The following is a 17,748-nucleotide window of genomic DNA, read 5'->3' as shown; positions in this document are numbered from 1 at the left end:
TTTAAAATCTAAAACTTTGAGAGTATTCAGCTTCCTGTGGTATAAAGCTTCACAGGCTCACTCACTGAAACATATGTGAAGAAATGCTTTCCCTTCTCACTCCTTATTGTGTTGTCCTGGACCCCAAGTGTGCCCCTGGTTCTGGATTCTCCATCCAGGGAGAAAAACATCCTCCTTTCAGCCAGTCTGTCAGCCTTGTTAGAATTGTGTTTTCAACCTGATTTCCCCTCATCCTTCTAAATGAAGAAGGAATATCTCATGATAAACAAGGGAGTGAATGATGATTTAGGGTAGTTAGGAATGTGGATCAGACAAGCCTTGATCTTACTGATGACAGAGCAGGCTACAGGAATCTCTTTCTGCAAAATTAACGTTTGCAACTCCTACACAGACAATAATCCTATTTCTTGGCCAAACTTTTGATTATCTGACCAATATACTCCTGCAACTCAAATGTTTTTCCCCCTGTAACTGAGAAGTGGCTTGGGGCATTTATGTTAAAAGGCACAATATAAACAAGTCATTGGAGAGCCAAGAAGACATTCTTTCCAGCCATGTAATTTTAACACCAGGCAATACATAAAACAACCAATTGCTGAAATGTAGAAGCTGCATTTCATTTTTCCCCTAGTGAACAGGAAGTCTGTCCAATCTGGAGACAACATCTTTCTGGATTGAATTATTAACTACTCCAAAATCAATCAACATGCTGCTGAAAGCTGTTCCTGGCTACATTGCTCTCCAGTCCAATAGGACACCAGGTCCAAACCATAGCCTGCACCAAACATCAGATCTTGAAGGAGGTGTTGAGCAATTTTGTTGAATGTTGGTGCAATACTGCAGGACTCATGAAGTGCTGGATTGGACCTGGAGTCACATAGGCACAGACTTAAAAAACCAGGTTTCTTTCCCAAAAGGGCACTCCAACTGGTAGGGAGCAACAGAGCCAAGAGTAGGGGAGGGGAAGTGCGCACCAAGAGAGGCAGACAATGAACCTGGGACAGTGCGATATATCTTTATTACATCCTTACAGCTACATTGTACAGTATGTGATAAAAATTCTCAAATCATTGCCCAGTTTTTAAGCCAACATTATGTTGGAAGCTCACAGTGGAGCTCTGTGACCCCAGGGCAGTGAGGGATCCAGGATCTTGGGGGAAGGGGTGGAAGGAAGGAATGAGGGAGGGGTAAAAAGTCAGGGAGTATCAAGACCTTTGGGAGAGTCAGCTTTAGCACGTAGAAGGCACCAATGGGAACTGCTCTGGTCAACAAGACAAGAACACCACAAATGAAAAATGAATACAGCATTTGGACAAAAATGTAAACCTTATTTTCAGGAACAACTGTAAAGAATACTTCAAAAGCACATATAATTTTCACAATAGACAAAATATCTTAAGTGCTTTAAGCAATAAGATGTTCAGACTGTGCTCTGCCTGCAGACAATCTGTCTGAAGCATCATTCTGTAACTGCCATAGCTAAAACTTTGGTTAAAAATATCGACCCTTCCCACTTGTATATAATAATACAACTCTGCTGTGCTTTGCACAGGAAAAATATATATATTCATACATTTCTTTATATTAGAGCAGACAGGCATCTTTTAAAAGCTAAACACTCCAATGTCTGTTAACTGGAATAATCGCAAGCACTTCTTTTCACAAGCTTAAGAAACCCGTTAGAGTTTTATCTGATGACACCTGTTGTAAAGTTTGCCACATGGAGACTGAATGAAAACTTAACTCAAAGAAATTCCACCACCTCAACAAAGTCAATTTTCCTCAAATGTGTGCAAGTTTGTGAGCAATCAGCGAGCTTGGCAGAGATCTGATTGCGTCTCTGCAGGCTGACGGTACTGGGCCTTGGTGTTGGTGATGGCTCCATGCTTCTGTCGCAGGTGAAGTCGTAACTGGCTCTTATGGCGAAAGTGCAGATTACATTTCTCACACTAGAGACAGAAAAACAATTGAGATCAAAAAAGAAAGATTCTAGAAGTTCATACATAGCAGTCATTGATTACTGATCTGAAAAAGGGTTTGAGTTTCAGTGTGGGCACAGGGAACACTAGCTACGTGGAAGATAGTGGGTATGAATCCCAGATCAGAGATCCAAGCTCACAAGCCAAGCTGGTAATTTAGTTTAACATTAGGGGCCATGCTGAGGGAGCAGAGTTCTGCCACAGGGGCAGTGTTTCCAATGAAATGTTAAACTACATTCCTTTTCCCAGGATGTAGATGTGATGTCACCTTCCCAAGTGCTGACAATCATTTCTCTCTCCCCAATGACTCCTCCAAACAGACAATAGGACAATTGATCACTTCCCTTAACTGTTCACTTTTTCCTATGATGATGATACCATTTGATTGTTCAGCTGTTTCACCCTTGCTATTCCTCAAATTCAACGACAGTTTAACTGAGAAGCACTGGGGAGTTTCAGGAGCATGGAGTGTGTCAACTTTCAATTGTCATGTGACATCTTGTCACTCAGACAGAACTGCAGCAGCAAGCTCCCATCTGATCACCCAGTCACGTGCAAGAGAGCCATCCCACAAAACACTTCTGCTGTGATCTTAAATTCCCTTGCTATGTCACTACAGAAAACCACTCCCATTCCCACCGATAACATCCTGAGGGAAACTAACCTGGGGTTGAAGGTGTCTGTCGTTCTTGTGCTCTGCTCAATAAAAAGCCACATGCTTTCAAGATTAGAGCGAGAGTCAGTGATTCCGTGGATTCATTGCCCATCCTTCATTTCCCCACGTGATGAGGGAGATGTTGCTTCAAATGCATGACAGTTTGTCCACCCAAGGTAGTGCCAAGTTTGGATCCAAGAATCAATATAAAGACTCCATCCAGTGGCAGGACTGTCTGCATTTTAATTGCTGCTTTGTGGAGAGTCCCCAGATTTGGAGTTGGGTTTTATCACTTGCTCTAGTGGGATTTGAGCTTAGGGCTTGAGTTACTATCCTTTGACTAATAGCCAATATTGCCACCCAACACTGCCCCAGCATCCTCACTATTTACTTACATGGTAAGGCTTCTCTCCTGTGTGGATCCGAAGGTGACTTTTGAGTGTCTGCAGATGGCGAAAGCGAGTCCCACAGATTTCACATGGATATGGTTTCTCTCCAGTGTGAATCAGTACATGAGCTCGGAGATGCGCTACCTTTGGAAAGAAGTTTGGAATGAGTACAGCCATCCCTGTAAACTTATATCACAATGGCTGTCCAGGAATCAGATTCACTAACTTACTCTCCTTAACCTAAACTCCAACAGTCTCTCCAGTCTCCCCACATTTAAAGTTCCTCAATCCTATGAGCAAATCCAAAATTACAGGTTTTCCAAAACACCAACTTCCATTACGGAGTAGATCAGGAATCTAACTGCTGGGCCTGTCCCGTGTTATCAGCCTCTGAACCAGCCAACACATCAAATTCTCTGCTTCCTTGAAACACTAAACTTGAACCTTTACTTCACAAATTGTGAAAACTCTGGACACTGCACCAGAGAGCAAAGCCTCACAATGACCCAACCAGTATTGGTTATCTGATCCTAGGCATTTAGAAAGTGGAGACTCTCAAACAAAACTGTAGAAAATAGATTTATCTTTCAGCTAGTTTCTACTGCTTAGATTTACTGGTTTTAAAAAAGCTGGTTCTCAGGCTCAAATCAAGCTGCAATCAAGTAAACCGGTTTTAGTTTAAACATCAACTTTATGCTCAGAGAATTACTTCATCCCAACTTGCCAACCTAATATTAAATCTTTTCCACAAACTGTTCTAATCAGACTTTAGGAAGAGGGACTGAGTGGTTTTTAAGGAGTTGGACAGTGAGAAGGTATGGGAGGTTTTGGCAAGCTTACAAGCTGACAAATCACCAGGCTCGATTGATTTTTATCCCAGGCTGCTACAGAAGACAAGAGGACGTTAAAGGGGATCTGAAATTTTTATTTTCTCTCTGGCCACAGGGGAGTTGCCAGGAGGATGGCTAATGTGGTTCCACTGTTCAAATAGTATGATAGAGATAAACCAGGAAATTACAGACCCATGAGCCTCACAATTAGTGGTAGGGAAACCATTATAGAAAATTTCAGAAGAGAATTAATCTCCACTTGGAGACAAGGTTTGATCAGGGATGGTCAGCATAACTTTGCCAGAGGTGATGTATAATAAATGATTGAATTTTGCAAAGTGATAACCAGGTGTGTAGACAAAGGTAGTGCAGTGGACGCAGTTTATATGGATTTCAAAGCCTTTGACAAGGACACTGATAAAAAGATAAAAGCATATCATCAGACCCAAGGTAACTTGGCAAGATGGATTTGCAGCAGGAGCCAGAGAGCGGGGTAGAAGGCTTTTTGTATGAATGGAGTTGTGTCCGGTGGCACACCACAGGGATCAGTGCTGGGTCTCAAATGTTGGTGATATTCAAAAGAGAGAATCTTGGGGGTGGGGAAATAAGTTTGTTTGCTGATGACAAGACGACTGGCTGGGGGGGTTGACGGTGAGGGAGGAGTTAGGTTATAGGAGGATAGAAATTGATCAGTCAGCCAGGCAGAGCAGTGCCAGATGGAATTTGCAAGTAGCAAGAGAGACGAGAGCATTAAATGAATGGCAGGACACTAAGAAGCTCAAAGGGATCCTGGGATGCTTGTCCACAGACTGCTGCAGGCTAGGCAGTATTTATTGCCCATTCTTAATTGCAATTAACATTCCAAGTCCAGTGACCCATCAGACAGGGGAACACTGGTCTCAAAACATAGAATGAGTGCAAAACAAAATCAGGCCTGGTGTGTTTCGCCAGAACTATTTGGGTTTAAAATGTACAAGTTGGGATCTGAATCAGTGGTGGAAACAGATTGAATTGAAAATTCAAAGGGGGAATTGCTTGCAAGTGGAACATTTTGTCTGGTTATGGCAAAGGAGCCAGGAAACAGTTAATTGGACAGCTGTTTCAAAGAGAAGGTGGATCCAAACCTGGACAAACCGTGCTCCACAGGTCTCGCACTTGTACGGTTTCTCCCCAGAATGGATGCGTGTGTGAGTCTTCAGGTTTGCTGGACGATTAAACTGAGCTCCACAGATATTGCAGCGATACGGCTTCTCCCCTGTGTGAAGCAGTGTAGGGCATTAGAAGGGGTAATGGTGACCCCAAAAACAAAAACCATTACACATCTACCAACCCCTTCTTCCCACTTCTCCACCCAGATTACCCAACCAACCTCACCATCTGCCTACCTGTGTGCACAGTTTTGTGACTTGCCAGATTCCCTTTGTAACGAAAGGCAGCTTGACACCGGTCACATTTGTAGGGCTTGTCGCTGTGTGATTGGACCATGTGCCTCTTGAGTGCGGCATCGTCAGAGAATTTACAGTCGCACTCACTGCAGAAGAATGATCCATTCTCTGAACAAAACAAACACCTCAGGATTAGTCCAGAGCTGGGTGAAGCCAAAAAATGTAGATACACAGATACTGGACAACACCGCTCATCCCTCAAAGCCCAACAGGAGGCAGTGGACAGCATGAGGCTGGGAGATAGAGAGGGATTGAAGGCAGAAGTGTGCCTCACCTAGTTTATTTTCAAGCACAGATTCAAAAATATAAAATTTAACCTGAACTGAGGTCAGGAGTGTAGACAGTGCACTACAGCAAACAAAAGGTCTTTTCCTAGTGTAGGGGAGTTCAAAACTAGAGGGAGTTTTAAAAAATAAAAAGGAGGCAAAAGATTAAAAAAGGGACCCGAGGGGCAACACTTTTCCCCCATAGAGGGTGGTTTGTATGTGGAATGAACTTCCAGAGGAAGTGAGAAATGCAGGTACAATTACAACATGTAACACATTTGGATGGGTACATGAATAGGAAAGGTTGAGAGGGAAATGGGCCAATGCAGGCAAATGGGACTAGTTCAGTTTGGGAAACTTGGTCAATATGGATGAATTGGACCAAAGGTCTATTTCTGTGCTGCATAACTGATTCTATAACAGAGCGTGAAGATGCTGATCTTGAACACAGATCAAAAGAACCATCAGGAGGGAAAGCCCCTACCCAACTTTCCCCTAAACCCCTCCCCCACTGAGTCAAGTTCAAAGACCCCAGCACTCTGGGAACTCTGCTAAGTTCAGGTGGTGAGGGCTGAACTACTCCATGTCCCTCAGGACAATAGAACATATGCAACATCCAGATGTAATAAAAAGGAAGATTTGGACTGGTGCTTGAAGAACTGCAGAACAGGTTTGTGTAAATGAAAATTAATTGAGAGAGTTGCTGTTTGTAGATAAAAATCAGTTACAAGAAGAAAATAAATAGTTCAAACTGACCAAATTCTGAAATAATAATTTAACAGAATTCTAGATCAATCAAGTACCACTTCCTCTTAACATGGCTTTGACTTTCTCCCCACACGTGAAACTCCCACACTGTCAATCACATCCAGCAACACAATGAGCAGACTAATGGAATTTGAGTAAGTTACCAGCGAGGGATAAACGGTCAAACACCTTCTCACCTGAGTTTTGGAATGAGATGGTTACTTGCAACTTGCCTTTTTAAAACCCAGCTTCTAATCTTAACCCAGCCTTCACCACATTGAGAAATTGCTGCACCTTTAGGGTTAAAATGCCTTTTTATTTCTTGGTGTCCAATGGAAACCAAGTCAAATTAAGATTAGAATGACGGGTGTTTAGACAGGGATCTCCCTACATTTAAAAATACAGCTGCCCAGCTTTACCTTTCTTGCAGGCAATCCAAATTCATATCCTGACCTTCTAGGATTTGAACTCACATCAAGTTCAGTCCAGCTCAATCAGCTCTAAATCATTCGCTTCTCCAATCTGCACACGTTCAAAATTAACAGACAAAAAGCTTCCAGCAAAATAAATGTTTCAAAGGCTATGTGCCCAGTCTCACCTGAGCTGGAGTCCGAGAGCTCAGACTGTGTCTCAGTCAGTTCTTCTCCCAGGTGAGATACAGGTGTGTGGCGGCACAGCTCAGGGTGTTGGTGATTTGGTGACTCACATGAGCTACATTTACGTGGAAAGGTGTCCAAAGGAGATGGTTGCTGGTTATCCAGTGAAGACTCATCTGATGACCTGAGTCAGAAAAGATCAACATGAGACCCTTCACAAATCAGGTCATTACACAAATATTTCCACTATGGCTTAATTTGTTTTTAGCAAGTCTCATTCTCCAAGTTGCACGGGGGAGGCATGAGGGGGAAGCAAGATGACAAACTGGAGAAGGTGACCTGTCTTTATTGCTACTTTATGCACAGATTTACAATCAGATTGGCTGTTTTTATATGTGGGAGGGGTGGGGCTGGAGCGGGAGAGAAGTAGTAGACAGGCGTGTGGACAGCTCTTCCCAAGAGCCTGCAATGACAATGTATCAAACAGCCTCTTTTTGTACTGTAGGATTGAAGTTAGATGTACCTGTTGACGATGCTGTTGAGTTTGCTAGCCTGAGTGACGTGCAGCTCATCCCCAGCAACATCCATCTTGGCTGGAGTTTGGCTCCCCAGGGTCTCAACATCAGAAGACTGACGGTAAGGAGCAGGCGAGGCAGAGAAAGTTGGAGGAGAGCTGTTCTCGGGTTCCAGCTGGTTGCCATTTTCAGTTTTCGAGCTCTGGTTCAATGAGTTCAGGATAATGAATTTGTACTTTTTCCAGTTACAGGCTTTGGGGTCGATAGGGCTCTTGGCGGTGGGAGATTCAGAGCACTGACTCCTGAATGCATTCCTGCTGCTGCTCGATTCCGTTGGGGAGTTGGGGTGGCAGTCAGATTTCAGAGGGCTCCGAGGCCCAATCAGGGGGCCTTTATGATTTACTGGCAGATTACTGGATTCCAAGAGTCCTCTCCTATCTTCTTTTGGGACATTGCTTTCTTCAACCCTCCTGTTAACATTCAGTGAGGAAGAGTAATTCGCCACATTATTGGTGATGGATTGCAAGGTCATTTTGGAGTTAGGAATTTGATTATAGTGCAAATCCATTTTAGCATCACTTTCCCTACAGATCTCTCTGGGAGAGAAAACAGTTGCGTGGCAAACATTGGATGTAATGTCAGTGACAGACCTGCTGCTGTATTTGGTGAAACCCGTGTCACTGTTGTGCTGTACACAGTTACCCTGGTATCTCCTGAGCTTGGGGACTTCAGACAAAGGGACATGGCAATCCTGGAACTTATTAATGAAATAAGGATTTGCAGAGTAACTGTGAACAGGGATATGGCTGTACAAAGAATAAGGATGTGGAGAGGGAGTCATTACATTGTAGGCACTGGAGGCCAAAGCCCTCCCATCAGGGACTGATGCATCTCGAAGCAGGTTTTCAGTCACTTCAGATTTTCGAAAGCTTAATGTTTCTGGAGGTAATGCTGCATTGCTGGTAAGAAACTCCTGCCGAGGTGGACTGATTGTAGAACAAATATCTTCACTGTTGGGAAACAAATCAAGGTTTTAACAATTTGACAAAATGGCAATTGTTACAGGCAAAACTGATCTGTCCAACAGTCTTCAGTGCTATCTTTGTTCCTCCATGCAGTCATTCTGCCATCTCCCAGTTCTTGCCAAACCACCTCCAACATCCAACCAAGTCTTTCACTCCCTTCCCCCAGCCTTTCTATCTTCATCCCCTTAAGAGGATCTTCATCCTCTTCATCTTAGTGATTAAAATCCCAGACCTGATTTTGTATCAGCTCAGTTTACCTTCTCTATGGCTCCATCTGTGCCCAAAATTCAATTAATCTCCATCTCAAATATACTTAATTTTAGGATTTACAGCCTGCAGCGCTCTCAGGATTCATAGCCCTCTATCTGAGGCAATCTCTTGGCTGAGTCCTAAACAGCTACCCTTTACCTTAAGATTACAAACCCTAGTTTTAGGTTCTGTAGCCAGGGGAAACAACTGCTCAGCATCAATCCATTTCAGTGAATGCAACCATCTTTCATTTTGCTAAACTCCACAGTACAGACCCAACCTACATGGTCTCTCATTATGATCCAGGAATAATCTTGTGAATCTTCATTGCAGCCACATCAAGGTTATGTATTTAAGGTATGACCCAATAGAGTTTTAAGTTATGGACTAAACCAAGTAAGAGAGGTATAGTAATGGGTCATTATTCATTACTGACTAAACATAAAAGGGGGTGTTCACTGGAGATTGGCATTGGCAGATCAACATTGCAAACACTGAACAGTTTCAGTCTCTTCATTTAAAGGTGGGCATAAACATCAAGACAAGATTTACTAGATTAATACCTGGAATGAGCAGATTGTCTTAGGAGGATAGGATGGAAAGGCTGGGCTTGCTTCCACTAAGTTAGAAAAGTGATGAATGACCTGATTAAAATGTACAAGATCCTGAATGATCTTGACAAGGTGGACATGGAAGAGAGGTTTCCTCTTGTGGATCAGTCCAGATCTAGGGGCAGTGTGTTAAAATGGAGGTTGCCCTTTAGGACAGGCAGAAGTGGAACTGTTTCTTTCAGGGAGCTGAGAGACTTTGGAGCCCTCCACATCAGAAGGCAATGGAGGTAAGATTGTCTACTTCTATCTTTAAATATTCAGAGGAAATCAAAGTTGAGGTGGATGGGAATGTGGAATTCCACACAAACACTATTTTAATGAACAGAAAAGCAGGTTTACAGGGCCAAATGGACTACCTCTGCTTCAGTCCTCACTAATCAGATTTAAAATCATTTGCAAACTTGGGGGGGAATGCCAAGATATTGGGATCATGAACACTTGACCCAAAGTTAACGGGATCAGATTCCATAAATAATTTCAAGTGGGAGTCAGGACAAAGATCTGCAGTTGAGGAACTTTAGGATCACAAACAAAAGAGGTGCATGGGGCAAAGCACAAATTCTTTCAAAGGGTTAACAGGCAAAGGATGAGCTGGATGGCCTATGGTATAAACAGATTCTGTCAATGTTCACGTGTTTTCAGCAGATCGCTACATAATTGTAGCAAGATTGCCCTATTGCTAAACTCCAAACTCCTTGTCAAGAGCTCACTATTTGCTGATTGTCATGCCCACACAATAGTGTCCCATAATGGACAATATACAAACAAGTAGACAGTTAACTCACCTCGACTGTAGATATCTACGGCACGTGTCGGCCACATGATCCATTTGCAGGTAAATGGCTGTATTCATCACTACCATGATACTGCTGTCTCTCAGAGGCAGACGGGATGTATACATAAAATCTAGTAGAATTCCAAATCCCTCTGCGTCGACATCTGGGTCCAAACTTATCAAATTCAAGTTGAACTTCAGCTGATCAGTGAAAATGGCATAGAAAAGACCACTGTAAAGCAAATAAACAGCATTTTGTCAGTACAGGATTGAGGGAGGCTCCTTGGTGTCATCCCAGGTCCCACAAAGTCCTTGCTTGATATAACAAAGGGGCATACAGTAACTTGTTCAAATGGACATTGCTTAATCTAACATTGGCGATGTGATTGGGCAGCAAGGAATTTGACTTCACCATAGCCACCCTAAATTGTAATTCTAGTCAGCCAATCACAAGAACTACATTTGAGACAAGAAGGTAACTTCAAGCCTTTTGAAAACTCCTGCACAACAGATCACCAGGAAATCAGCTGGTCATGCTTCTAGCAAAGTGAGAATTGTCATGCACAGGGATGGAGTTGGAGGATTTTAATTTTAAAACAAAAAAAAGTGGGGGAAGGTGAGGGTTGGGGGTGGCAGGCAAGAAATTGGTGTCCGAGTTCAACGTAAATCAGTCAGCTCTTATCCTTTCAGACAAAGGACCTGGATTTGATCCTCAGACTGGGAGAGCACAATACAAAGCGAGACAAAGTGCCAAGCTTGCTGCTGTAACTGGAAACCAAAGTCACCCATGAAGAGAATCCAAGCTAGGTGGCTCTGTGGAAACATTCCAGCATGGTTTCGAAGTCATGTCTAGCTTCTTTAGCATCTTTTACAATCTTGGGACATCTCAAAATGTTGTACAGCCACAGCCAAAAACCTGTTAGAATTGTAGACCACCACAGCAAATTGGCACACCAAGATTCTACAAACAAGAGGCTTCAGTTGGGGATAAAAATTGGTCAGGTCAGTGAGAATGGAGTCAAATGCTTTAAGTAGCACCCTTGAATCTTTAGATTCTCAAGGATGTAAACAGAGCTTTGGATGTGATTTTATAACCAAAAGATAAAAGCCACGTGCAGGGCTGCTACACCACCAGCACCCCTCCAGAATGGTGTATTCCCCACAGGTCTGTGCCCCTTTCCCCAGCCCATCCTCACAACACCATCTGCCCCAACCCTATCAGCCCACTGGACAGCACCACCCTTCTTTCCCCACCCACACCAGACTTCTCTCTATGCAGCCCCACCATTTCCCCATTCCAAAGCCATGCTGCAACCCACCACTCCGATAGGTCAGCATGTTCCCCCTACTCCAACATCAAGTAGGTGAGCATCCTCCCCATCTATCTCCATTATCCCTTGCTGACATTGTGCCCCCTTCCACTATCTCCTTGTACTTTTAAAGGGATATGATTAAAATTAATCTTCACTGGCCCCACCTGCATGCCATGAGTACTGTCTTGTGGGCTCGGAAACGCTGGTGATCCACCAAGATAGTGACATCGGTCAGAATGTCTCGGGATCGCAGTCTGTTCAGGTTAAACAGCACATCACCGGCATGTCTGGTGAACTGGATGCAGCTATCTGCTGCTGAGGCCATTGTGTCTGAAACACAAATAAAGACATTTACACTCACGACATCAAGATAATCCAGAGAAACTGAATGGTACTGTGAAATCATAATTAAATCCCAAATTGCCCATTTTTGCTGTTAATTGAAGCTCAGATCGACAGACTTAAATGAGCGATTCTATTCTTTCAACTTCATCCAAAAGAAACATATTTCATGCAATTATCTAACTTGCATCTATGTAGTCAGTTCTATTCAGACTACACCTCATGCAGATCAAGATCAATACAGAATACACAGATATAATAAACAGCCGGTTTGAAATTATCTTCAGACTTTAATCAATCCAAGAATATTAGATGCCAGCAAACTGTACAAGGGCTAATGTTTTTCAGAGATTCAAACTTAAGAAACAAACTGACACCCAGTGAAGTATTCACTTACCCTATTCAGTGCCCTATAACAGTTCAGTTCAGTGACAAGTCTGAAAACAGAAAAGGAAAATGCAAAGATGAGTCACAAGTGGTTTCGGTCACATCATTAAAAACCAGTAAGATGCCTGCATTCTGTATGACATCCTTCAAGAACCAACAACCTTTACAAAGTTAGAGATTTTAAATTTAAAGGCCAAGAAATGCCAAACCAAAAGTTGATTCCACGGCAGTCAGGTCAGAGTTTCTACAATGGAAAGGGATCTATACTACTGACAAACCAATTCCCAACTCCTCAGCTTTGATCCTAACTAAACAAGACCATTTTCACCATTAGACAGGTTACAGTACATTGATTAAAATGGTCTTGCTCAGAGACAGTTACAAGGAAGCAACAGGCACCGTCAGGTCCAACACAACAATACCGGTTTCAGCCAGCAAGACTGTTACCTGGCCTATACAATATTGTCTTGTATCCAGCTGCACTACAGTGATGGAGACTCTAAAAATAGGATTAATTACAGGATTTCCCTCAGTCAGGCCATCATTGATTGGTTCCAGCCCAACCATAACAGGGGATTTGATATTAAAGTGCCACCAGTAACACTGCAAAGTTGCCCAAAGTCCCAACTCTGGGGAATAAAACTTTGTTTCACAGGCAAAAGAGAACAGAACAAACCGAGCTCAGGACCACGTGCGCAATTCTCCTATGGTTTCAAGGCTGACACTCTTATGGTCTGAATTAAGGACCAGGCCCAATGACAGTCAACACTTCCCAACACCCTATTTCCGTACTGGGTTTATTACAGGTATTACAAGACAAAACCATTCAAATGGATTAGTGAACCTGCAACACAGGTAGAGAGCCCCTCTGATTTCATCTTTCCACTGTGTGTTTCTGTGGTTTTCTCTCTGTCTCACACAAAAATGAGAGATTTCAGCATAATCATTATCAGATTGTTCAGGCTTTGTGAATCTAAGAAAATTTCCCAATGGGTTTGAACTAAATGCTGAAAATTTGTTTGATTTACAAATATCACTCCATCCACAGCTTCTGACAACACACTGCAGGAAACACTCCAAATATACATGAGGAGTGAGAGGACCAGCTGTTTTTAAGATGTGCTTCACGGGAGTTAGGTATCACTGACTGGGTCAGCATTTATTGCCCAACCTTAAATGGTCTGTAGAAGGTAGTGGTGAGCTGCCTTCTTAAACTACCGCAGCTGAACTCTGTGGGAAGCTGCATCCAACTGAGGAAGAAGTGACTAGCTGGGTGCAGAGCTGAGTTTAGAGATTAGGGGAATTTGGAGTCGGCGTAGAGTGGGCTTTCAACTGCTGTAGAGATTGTTATCCACCAGAAACCTATTAATCTTGTCCTTAGATACAAATTGATCACCAAACACCCAAAGTAGGAACAGCAAGTGATTGGATTTCTAGTCCTGTGAAGAGATGGCTTCACAACATCACTCCTGATGAAGCAGAGGTTTTATTTAGGATTGTACAACCTGGGAGTGGGCCAGGAGACCAAGGTTTTCACTCCTGTCTGGGAATGCCACATTTGCATGCACGTATACACACAACATGCCCACCATCATCTGGTCTGTCTTCTCCCACCAACTTCTAACCCTTTCGGGCAAGATTCAAAACACTCCAATTCATCAACTGGATCAAGCAATCATTTTTCAATGAGAAACTGCAACGTTTTCCACAGAAAATCTCCCAGATATTCTCAACATCCCGCAGGACATATCAGGAAGGTTAAAAAGTCATAGCATTAAAGATGGCTCACAACGTTATTGAGAAGTTCATCAAACACAAGGTCATGTTGAAGGGTCACCACTGGTTCGCCTCACCCTGCCCTGGGTCAGGCCAACACATTAGGTAACACTCCAAATTTAACAGCAAGTCCAGGCCAACTCCCAGAACTGGGTTGCAGGGACAGTGCCTTTAGGTGCCCAAAGTCCACTTCACCTCAACATCCAGCCTATTCTTCTGCCCTCCTGAAATGCATTACCTCACACTGCTGTGGAGTGAATTCCATCTGCCATATTTGTGCCCACCTGGGGGAGCCCTGCTCTGGCACAGATGTCATTTTTTCCAGACAGGATGTTGAATTGTTATACTCAAACAGATGCAAAAGAGATCCTCCCGATATTTGAAAGAAACAGCAAGTTCTTGCCACTTCCTAAGCTCAATATTTATCCCTCCATAGCATCACAAACAAAAATCGGATTGTCATTACAGTTGATGTTTTGTGGACATTGGGCAGAAACAGAAGTGTGCTTTGGGACAAACCCAAATAGGGGACAAAATCTCAGCTGAGGAACAGCAGGAGACACGTGGCTTCTTCCACTGCTAACAACCTTAAGCCCCACCACAAGCGCCTGGGCAAGTCAACCTCAATCTCTTCCACCCCTCAACTCCACAAAACCACATTTTGGGTGGTTTTCTCCCCTTATTCTCCATCACTCCCCTACACAGAGCCCTCCTCTGTCTACCCCACAACCTCCCTTCTCCACTCCGCACTCAGTCCCCCACCACACTCCAGCTGGGCTCCAGTGGCAGTACCGGCGGAGACCGGCAGGTGGCGGTCTGGGGCTACTTATCGGGAACTCGGTCCCGTTTCCAAACCTGCCCACCCCCTCACCCCTGCCTCGCCCGAACCGCCCAAGGCCTCGCCCCGGTACACCGTCCAGACTCCACCCCGCCACCCCCAACCACCAGGGATTTCGCGGACAGCGGGAGGTGATGAGTGGACTCGGTTATTGCCTGATTTTGAGGGGTGGGGGGTCGGTGTTAAGGGGAGAGAGCGTTTCTCATTGGCACGGTTCCGGGATCAGGAGGTTCACATGGAGGGGGTCCACAGGGATCCGGGTCCGATGGGGAAGGTCACAGGAGGAGGAGTGCATGCCTGCCCAGGGTAACAAGGCAGCCTCCACGTAGGAGTATTCTCATGGGACTATCGCCGGCACGTTGACGGCGGAACATTTCACACCGGGGCAAAGGGGGAACCCCCGACATCACGGAGGTACCCGAGCAGAGTCTCGGAATGGGAAAGTGTGCTGGGGACGGGCTGAACGGCCTCCTGTTACACGGAGGCGGAGGAAGTGGAGATACTTTGATTCCTTTGGAGCTAGCACAGGCAGGATGGCCCGAAAGCCATCCCCACTCTTCACCCAGCACAAGCTCCCCCCTCCCCCAAAAGCACACGATTGGACCAGAGTCCTGTAGTTTCACCAATTTTGGGATTATTCCGGGAGAGGATCCCATTCCGCAGCCAAGCCCCCGTCGCTAGGTTTAACCCCCCGGGAACGGGCGGCGCACTGAGAGGGGAGGTGGGGGTAGAAAGAGCGCGCGGTTCCCGCCGGCAATCCCCGACCGGACCGCGGTCACCAGAAGGCAATCCTCCGCCGCCCGTTCCGTCCCCCCGAATCTGACCCCATGTACACCCCCACCCCAAGCCGGGCTCTCTCTCTCTCTCTCTCACCGTCCCCCTTCCCTTTCCCCCAAACACCCCGGGACTCCCGCTGTCTCTGGCAATGTTTGTTGAACAACATGTTACACAAGCCGCTGGGGCCGTTCACGCGGAACCAAGCGGCGGAACAGCAGCTTATGTCAACACAATGTTCCGAAAATAATCGCGATCATTCTGTCCCCAAAACTTTCCACCGGAGAGAGCGGCGAACACGCCGGGACCCCAGCCGCCGCCCCCCTCCCGTCCACGGGAGGGGGGAAAAAATAATCTCCAAAACCCTAATTACAACCATGACCAGAGACACTGACACAGCCCGGGACTTCTACACACCCCGGTTCCCCCGCATCCTGGAAAGCCGACCCCTAATCCCCAGGATCGCAACAGGCAGGAGGGAGACCCTCCCCCCGGTCTCTCCAGGAATCCACCGCCAGGGATCGAATTCCGCCAAGGAAAGGGAAGCCAATCGGTTCCGCATGATCCCAGGAACCGACGCTTCACTTCTCCCGGGGAAGCCCGAACCTGGCACAGTCGGAGGGACCAGTTCCGAGGGGGTTTGTGGTTTGAATATTCCTGATCTGGACACCCCAGGACCGAGAGCGGACACCCACAGCCCAGGCTCGACCCCATGGCTTGACTCCCGGGGTCAAGTTCAAGAGATCCCCAGACAGAGAGAAGGGGGGAAAGCGGTCACAACAAACAGATTCGAGCCTGTCAGTGACAGCCGAATCCGTTCACGATAAGGAGTTGCACAGCCAGAGGCTGGAAGATAGAAAGGGATACGGACACAAACACTGGGACAGTTACTGTGGGAGACGGAGTGGTTAAAAGGGAGAGACAGAAAAACAGAGACAAAGAGGGGGGAAGCTCGGAAAGGGACAGCGGGAGAAGCTGAAGGAGAGGGACAGACTCTGTACGGGAGCCAGGACAGCCTAGGGGAAGGAAAGGCAAGTACTTCGGAGCCCTGGAGGGGAAGAAACTCAAGTACAGAGAGAGGGGGACACCCCTGTCCGGAAAGACAGGCAATAAGGGACACAGAGACAGGGATAGACACTAAAGCTGGGAGCGGAAGATACTGGAACCTAGAGCCGGGGAAACTGACGGCTACAACCCGGGGAAGTGAGAAATGGAAAGCGGGGCCCGCACTGCTCCAATCCTGTCTCCCATCGTCTCTGTCCCTCTCCCCCGGCTCCGGCCCTGCCTCTCCCAGCCTTCAGCTAGTCACCTGTTCCTGGAAACCCTGGCCGCTCCTTCCAGGAACCGCCGCCGCTTCTTAGAATCGGCGCCCGGCAATTCCGCGAATTTGAGCTGGGGGCCCAACCACTCGAGGAGGGGGAGGGGTGCGCACGGACTAGCCGAACCACAACATACACCATGGCGCCAGGACAAATCGTGAATCCCACTTTCAGTGGTGCGACCACCTTGTAATAATTACTCTCGGAGACCACCGCCGGTTTCGGGGTTTACAGATGGTTCTCGGGGGGTCCAATCTGTCCCAAATTTCCCCCCTCTAACGCAACCAGGTGGTTTGGCTCATCACGTGGCCGGGCCATCAGTGACGTTGAGGCTGGTATGGATACATTGAATCCGAATTCTGAGAATCGGGGGGCGGGGACATAAGGGGCGGAGCATCAGGGGGCGGTAACCTATGGGGTGGGCGTGACAAAGGGGCGCCATTGCGTTTTGCTGGTCCGGGAAGGGATTGATGTCGAGGGGCGGTTTGGGGCGGAGCTAATAGCTGATTGACATCCGCGTACAGGAACGGAGCCGCCGGGCACCTGACATCCCGAGGGGGTGTGGCCGTACCGCTGATTGATACACCGAGGGGGTGTGGACGTACCGCCGATTAACATCCCGAAGGGGTGTGGTCGTACAGCTGATTGACATCCCGAACCCGAGCGATGTGGAGCCGTGGCAAAGGAGCGTGTAGCGTACTGTGGTGCGATGGTGCAAAAGAAATCATTGCTTCTTATGTTGAAAGGCTGTCTCGTCAACTTTGCAATGTTTATTTTAATTGGTAATAAGTGAATACATTAGTTTCCGATGGAGCTAAACATGTTTTGTAAATGTTTAGCTATGATGACAGCAGATTCCCCTCACTGGCACAAAAGTGGCAACAAGATAGGGTAAACTGCGAGACAACAAGGTGCAG

The 17,748-nt window shown here is 46.0% G+C and overlaps 1 protein-coding gene across 2 annotated transcripts; it reads right to left on the bottom strand.

The window, feature by feature from the left end:
- Window positions 1-999: 999 nt before the first annotated feature.
- Window positions 1,000-16,916, bottom strand: LOC109932991 (B-cell lymphoma 6 protein homolog). Of its 2 annotated transcripts, none has more exons than XM_048604348.1 (10): window positions 16,822-16,916; window positions 12,135-12,174; window positions 11,560-11,725; window positions 10,093-10,314; window positions 7,431-8,432; window positions 6,910-7,091; window positions 5,239-5,406; window positions 4,978-5,108; window positions 3,030-3,167; window positions 1,000-1,949 (listed from the first exon to the last, which is right to left on the bottom strand). In XM_048604348.1, the coding sequence occupies exons 3-10, from the start codon at window positions 11,718-11,720 to the stop codon at window positions 1,809-1,811; spliced, it is 2,145 nt and encodes a 714-aa protein (XP_048460305.1). In that variant the 5' UTR covers window positions 11,721-11,725; window positions 12,135-12,174; window positions 16,822-16,916; the 3' UTR covers window positions 1,000-1,808. The 2 variants fall into 2 exon arrangements, with proteins under 2 accessions (XP_048460305.1, XP_048460306.1); XM_048604349.1 differs by lacking the exon at window positions 16,822-16,916 and adding an exon at window positions 14,139-16,417.
- Between the last annotated feature and the right edge of the window lie 832 nt (window positions 16,917-17,748).

The sequence above is a fragment of the Rhincodon typus genome, chromosome 13 (assembly GCF_021869965.1).
Source record: "Rhincodon typus isolate 14 chromosome 13, sRhiTyp1.1, whole genome shotgun sequence".
Classification (NCBI taxonomy): Eukaryota; Metazoa; Chordata; class Chondrichthyes; order Orectolobiformes; family Rhincodontidae; genus Rhincodon; species Rhincodon typus.
The sequence above is the reverse complement of the archived record's forward strand: the minus strand, read 5'-3'. Positions and strand labels throughout refer to the sequence as shown.

What these genes read in the sequence shown, in the direction of transcription:
- LOC109932991 (XM_048604348.1), bottom strand. Translation starts at nt 11,720, where the DNA reads ATGGCCTCAGCAGCAGATAGCTGCATCCAGTTCACCAGACATGCCGGT. An exon ending in CGTAGATATCTACAGTCGAG is followed by an intron (nt 8,433 to 10,092) that starts GTGAGTTAACTG and finishes GTTTCCCAACAG; the next exon opens with TGAAGATATTTGTTCTACAA. An exon ending in GCTCTCGGACTCCAGCTCAG is followed by an intron (nt 5,407 to 6,909) that starts GTGAGACTGGGC and finishes TGTTTTGTTCAG; the next exon opens with AGAATGGATCATTCTTCTGC.